The sequence below is a fragment of the Hydra vulgaris genome, chromosome 14, assembly GCF_038396675.1.
Source record: "Hydra vulgaris chromosome 14, alternate assembly HydraT2T_AEP".
Classification (NCBI taxonomy): domain Eukaryota; kingdom Metazoa; phylum Cnidaria; class Hydrozoa; order Anthoathecata; family Hydridae; genus Hydra; species Hydra vulgaris.
The window spans coordinates 4441411-4448242 of record NC_088933.1 but is presented as its reverse complement, the minus strand read 5'-3'; the positions used below and the strand labels follow the sequence as shown (position 1 = coordinate 4448242).

General features: G+C 26.6%; 1 protein-coding gene across 1 annotated transcript; it reads left to right on the top strand.

Moving 5' to 3' along the window:
• Positions 1 to 1541: 1541 nt before the first annotated feature.
• LOC136090837 (uncharacterized) lies at positions 1542 to 6467 on the top strand. Its single transcript, XM_065817814.1, has 6 exons — positions 1542 to 1563; positions 1616 to 1834; positions 2031 to 3801; positions 4006 to 4403; positions 5903 to 5995; positions 6253 to 6467. Exons 1-6 carry the CDS (start codon positions 1542 to 1544, stop codon positions 6465 to 6467), a joined length of 2718 nt encoding a protein of 905 aa, XP_065673886.1.
• The last annotated feature ends 365 nt before the right edge of the window (positions 6468 to 6832 follow it).

The following is a 6832-nucleotide window of genomic DNA, read 5'->3' as shown; positions in this document are numbered from 1 at the left end:
GGTCAAAGTCGAGACTTATGTTTTGAATAGTTATATATTCTTTATACGTAAGTTCTAAAAATTAAATTCATTTAATATATTTTTTTAACCTAATTTTGAATTTAAATTCTGTGTTTTTTATCACTTTTAATCAGGTTTTTATTTCATTGAACTAAATATTATAGCAATTGAGAACTTATAATTACCGTTTGGTGTTTTTATCTAAACAAAAAAAGCGTAAGCCTAAATAGTCTTTTTGCTTGCTAATAGATAAATAAAAAAATGCAAAAACCATTTTTAATGAAATTTTACCTAGCCATTTAACAACTCATCTAGATAAAAAAACTTAGTAAATATATGAACATTTGACGTTTTTATATAAATACATTTATATAAGTCCGTAACATATGTACATCTACCTAAGTAGAAAAAATTTATAAAAACAGGAAAAAATAAATAATGACGACTTTATTAAACTAATATTAGTTTAATTTAATTACAAACTAAATTAAAAACAGTATGCCTAACTTACGAACTCGCCTTTAAAGGAGAACTAAAAAACAATAAAAACTAAGAAAGAAACTTAACTAACAATTAAAGATATCGGAATAATAATTGGCTAATTTTTAATATAACCATCTAGTCGAATATTTATTATATATATATATATATATATATATATATATATATATATATATATATATATATATATATATATATATATATATATACATATATATATATATATATATATATAAATATATATATATATATATATATATATATATATATATATATATATATATATATATATATATATATATATATATATATATACATATATATATATATATACACACACACACACATTTATGCATATCAAACTACAAAATATTGAACCAAATGTAAATCTGTCTGAAGTTCATAAATATTTTTAATAGAATTTACGTCTCTTTTGTTTAATTACTTCCTTGACTTTAGCAACCTGACCTTATTATATCATCAGGAGCAATATATTTTTTTTTTTTGCGTTTTTTTTCGCAATTTTTTTCGCATTTTTTTTTTGCAAGTTTTTTCGCAATTTTTTTTCGCAGTTTGTTTTTGCAATTTTTTTTTTTTTGCGTTTTTTTTCGTAATTTTTTTTTTTTTGCGTAAGGCTTTCGTCGAGATAAAACGCTCTTTTTCTTTAAAAAAAATGGCTAAAAGTTTAACAATCACGCAAGTAAAAGAGCTATTAGAAGCCTATGAAAATACTTTTTTAAAAATCTTTGGAGAGAAAATTGACAAATTGGAAGGAAAAATAGATCAATTAAAAAATGAAAATATATCACTAAAAAATGAAATTGCTTTAATAAACAACGGGATGAATTTTCAAAACGAACTATACGAAAAAACCATAAAGGAAACGAACGAACTTAATGAAAAACTAAAAAATCATATATCAAAGAAAGTGAAAAAAAAATTTCAAGCGAACTTTTTATCGACAAAATTGCTGAATTAGAAGATCGTAGTAGGAGAAACAACTTGAGGTTCGAAGGTTTTGAAGAAAAAGAAAACGAATCATGGGAAGAAAGCGAGTTGAAAGTAAAATGTTTTATTAAAGAAAAGTTAAATATAAAACATGACATACAAATAGAAAGAGCCCACAGAACTGGAAAACAAAAAGAATCTGGACAAAAAAAGCGACGAACAATAGTTGTAAAGTTCCTTAACTATAAAGATAAAGAAAAAATATTAGATCATTACAAGCGACTAAAGCTTTGGAATGAACGAATATATCTCAACGACTACAGCGAAAGAACGATTGAAAAAAGAAAAATACTCTTTGCAAAAGCCAAAGAATTAAGATCCTCAGGTAAGTATGCAAAAGTAGTCTATAACAAACTGATAACACGCGATTAATAATATCAATAACGAAAAGAAATTCTTTAAACCTGTGCACATGAAAAAATAATTATAAAAATGAATGACTTTCAATCGCTAACCTATAATTTTTACGAAAAATACATTATATCAGATGAAAACGCAGACCCAGATGTAAATTTTTTTAGTGATATGTACACTGACAGTTTATATCATTACCCCAGCACCATTAAAGAATTTCTTTTTTAAAATTATAAATGATATAAACAGTGAAAAAATCAGAATCCTCCACATTAATATAAGGAGTTTAAGCAAAAATAATGAAAACTTTCGGCATTTTCTAGAAGAAACTAAAAACATTTTTAATATTATATGTGTTACGGAAACTTGGTGCTCTACTTACGAACTTGAAAAAAATTCTAATTTTCATCTTAAGAATTTTGAATTAGTCTCATTAGAAAGACAAACAAATAAACGCGGTGGAGGAGTTTTGATATACGTTAAAGAAAACTTTGCGTATAAAGTTAGAATCGATTTGAGCGTTTCTGACGAAGATAAAGAGATCGCAACAATTGAATTAATTATTAACAAAGGAAAAAACATACTTATAAGCAGCTGCTATAGGCCACCTGACGGCGCGTGCGAAAATTTTAGCTCTTATTTGCAACGTAATATAGTTCACGCTGGTAACAACGAAAGAAATAAAAACTTTATAATTAGGGATTTTAATATGGACTGTTTTATTTATAACGACGACAAAAAAGTGAGAAGTTTCTATGATGAAATTGTTTTAGCAGGCGGAGTTCCCCTAATCAATCATCCAACTAGAGTAACTAAGAATTCTGCTACCCTCATTGACAATATTTTTACTACAGACATCATTAATAAATCCATTCAAAAAGGTATCATAAAAACTGATTTATTGGACCACTTCCCTATTTTCCTAACCTTTAACACAACATTATCTAATGAAATTAAACAAAATAGAACTGTAAAAAAACGTATTTACAACGATAAAAAAATAAATGATTTTAAACATCAACTATCATTACTTCACTGGGGGCATATCAACTTTAATGAAGATGCAAGTAGTATTTATAATAAATTCTTCGAAACATTCTACTTAGTATATGACGCAAACTTTCCAGTATGTGAAAAATTAATAAGTCATAAAACCTTTAACAGTCCTTGGATTGCAAAAGGCTTAAAAAAATCTTCAAAAATAAAGCAAAAGTTGTATATAAAATATTTAAAGACTAAATCTTCCGCAAATGAAAAAATATATAAAAATTATAAAAATTTATTTGAAAAAATTCGTAAAAATCTAAAAAAAAATTATTATTCTAATCTGATCAATAAATTTAAAAATAACTCAACGCGCACCTGGAAAATAATAAAAGAAATAACAGGAAAATCAAAAAATCACTTAAGTTCTTTACCACAAACTATAAAATTTGATAACGTAAATATAAGTGAACCGAACAAAATTGCATACATTTTTAACAAATTTTTTACTGAAATTGGAACCAATCTCTCTAAAAAAATTCCTACGACCGAGAGTTCGTTTGAAGACTACTTGTGTCCTATAAATAAATCTTATTATAACAATGAGTGTTCTTCTGAATTATCCCAGGACGAGCTTGATAGAGCCTTTAAATCTCTAAAAAGAAATAATAGTATTGGTGCTGATGAAGTAAGTGGTAACATAGTCATAGATTGTTATGAAAGTCTGAAAGACATTCTTTATAAAGTATTTAATGCATCTATAAAACAAGGAGTTTTCCCGGATCAATTGAAAATTGCGAAAGTTATACCAATTTACAAACAAGGCGACAAAACAAATATTAACAACTATCGCCCAATTTCGGTTCTATCAACTTTTTCAAAATTATTAGAAAGAATAATATATAATAGAATATTTAAATATTTTGACCAAAATAATATACTATATACGAAACAGTTTGGCTTTAAAAAAAATATTTCAACTGAGCACGCAATTATTTAATTTGTTAGGGAAATCTCAGAATCTTTCGAAAAAAAACAATATACCCTAGGAGTCTTTATTGATCTTTCGAAGGCTTTCAATACCGTTGACCATAAAATATTGCTTAAAAAGCTCGAATATTATGGAATTAATAACAATATGCTAAAATGATTTCATAGTTACTTATCAAATAGAAAGCAATTTGTTACCTATAATGATGGCCTTCAAAGTGACTATATTAAAATAACCTGTGGTGTTCCACAAAGTTCTATTCTAGGTCCTCTTATGTTTTTAATTTATGTTAATGATTTAAGTAAAGCAGCTAATCTTCGGAGTATTATGTTTGCTGATGATACGAATTTGTTCTTATCAAACAGTAATATTAATGAGCTGTTTTCTGATATGAATAAAGAACTTAAATGTGTCTCTGAGTGGTTTAAATGTAACAAATTAACCTTAAACCTTGATAAAACAAAATACATTCTGTTTCACCCTATATCTAAAAAACGTTTTTTACCAACAACTATGCCAAAAATTGTTATTAATGAACTTGAAATAAAAAGGGAAGCTTTTACTAGTTGTCTTGGCATTTATCTTGATTAGAATGTTACATGGAAACCGCATATTGACTACATTTGCACTAAAGTTTCTAAAAATATAGGAGTCCTCTATAAGTCAAGAAATTATTTAAACAAAACCATTTTAATCCAACTCTATTACTCATTTATACATAGTTATATTAACTATGCAAATATTGCTTGGGGAAGTACAAACAAAAGTAAGTTGCATACTCTTTGTCATCGTCAGAAACATGCAATACGCTTAGTTTGTTTTGAAAATCGACTTACGCATTCAAGGTTTTTATTTAAAAATATAAAAGTACTTAATATTTATGAAGTGAATGTATATAAAATATTATGTTTTATGTTTCAATGTAAAATCAATCCGTCATTACACATTTTTAAAGATTTTATTACTATAAAAACAAAAAATAAGTATACACTACGAAATGATAACTTACTCTATGAACCCTTTTGTCGAACAAAATTCAATCAGTTCTGTATAGCTTATCGTGCACCAAATCTCTGGAACAAAATTATTTTACCTAATTTTGATTTATCAATTACCTTCCCAGTCTTTAAAAAGAAATTAAAAGAATTCATTCTTTTTAATGACAATATTTTGAAATACTTTTAAAAATAAGTAATTTATATAAATACGCTCTTTGTTTTTGTATTTTGTCATTTTTATTTGTTTATATTTATTAATAGCTTAAGTTATATTTTATTATAACGATTTATGGTTCTGGCGACAAGATCATTAGATCTTCTATCAGATACCAAGTTTTTATTTAAACTTTTTTTTTTGTTATTTTATTTTTTAATCTTATTAATGTGGTGATTATATTCTCTATTATAATTTATTAAAAATATAAAAATTCCAATATTTGTAAACGTAAAACTTTATTTTAAAAAAGAGGACAATATATAAATAAAAAATGTATGTATGTATGTATGTGTGTATATATATTTATGTGTGTAAGTGTGTGTATTTATGTATGTGTTTACATACAAACAATAAAAAAAATAATAATAATAATAAAAAATAAAAAATTTATCACACCTGAACACATTGGTCAAAACAGCAATTTCTTAGTATCTACGCTTTATTGATTGTCAAGAACTTGAAACGATTTAAAAGAAGAAGTAAAAGAGGAAGAAGAAGAAGAAGAAGAAAAAGAAAAAAAGAAAAAAAAAAAAAAAAAATGAAGTGTTATTTTATTAAAGATGAGAAACGAACATTACGATGAAAGGAAAAAAGATTAATAAATTTCTTTAAAAACTGAAGATATGGATGTGTAACAACTAAAAAATAATTGTGACTTTGTACAAAATTATAATCGGATATAAAAACTCGAAAAACAAATTTCTAACTAAAGACACACAAGTTCTGAAAGTAAACATTTTCACCACAAACAAGTTATAAAGAAAAAAATGTAAGCTATGTAAACTATATTATGGAAATATAATAAATAAAAATTAAAAAAATAAAAAAAAAATAAAAAAAATATAATAGGGTTAAGGTTAGGGTCAGGGTTAGGGTTATCAGCTAATGTTGCTAAGGCTGTACCACGTATTCCTAGTGCTGTTAAGAATATTGGTCGGCAATGTAAGTATGAGTTATTAGGTCCTAGAGTATTTACTAATACAGACAGAAGATGGACGGAAATAAATCTGGAGTTAAAAGGCAGATCCAAACCTGGTTATGATCTGGATAATTTATTCCTGATTCTGTTTCCTCTACATCTTTTGGTTCTTCAACAGCCCCATCGTCCAAGTCTACACAGTCTACAAATACTTCGGAAACCTCTTCTCTTTCATCATTAAATTCTTAGACTGACTGGAGAACAGACGCTGATTTTTAAGATAACGATAAGTTAGCTGACTGGGCGAAGCAACCTTTAATCGCAAAGCCTCGTGTAAAGTACGATTCTTTAGTTGAATATACTCCTAAAGATATTCCTGATATCACACAACATTTATCTTTTCGTCGCTCTATATTAATGCGTCGTTTTTATAATGATCCTGCTTATCAATTTACTAGTAACGTTTTTAGACCTAGACCTAAGCAAGCAGATTAATTAAAACCCTCTCAACATTTTGATCATTCATTTGATGCCTTTGCAGCAATTGGTGAGGTCGTCTCGGAGATACTTTGTTCATCCAAAAAGATGAGACGTTTTGCGCTCGCGTGGTAGTCGTATTCATGGCGGAGCAACCTCCCAACACAGAACCCCGAGCCGCACCAGACTTCATGCTTCAGCCTGATTTTCAACATAATCAAACTTACTTTGAAGAAGACACAATGTCTGAAGAGTTTTATATAGGTTTAGAGTTGTGAGAATCTACTATACCTAATATTTATTATTTACCTATAGAGTTTCCTACTAATATAACAGGCAGAATTAAGTTTTTGCCACTTAGTCATCTGTTATATTTTGTAACT

What these genes read in the sequence shown, in the direction of transcription:
- LOC136090837 (XM_065817814.1), top strand. Translation starts at nt 1,542, where the DNA reads ATGGGAAGAAAGCGAGTTGAAA. An exon ending in GGGAAGAAAGCGAGTTGAAA is followed by an intron (nt 1,564 to 1,615) that starts GTAAAATGTTTT and finishes ACATACAAATAG; the next exon opens with AAAGAGCCCACAGAACTGGA. An exon ending in TAAGAATATTGGTCGGCAAT is followed by an intron (nt 5,996 to 6,252) that starts GTAAGTATGAGT and finishes CTGATTTTTAAG; the next exon opens with ATAACGATAAGTTAGCTGAC.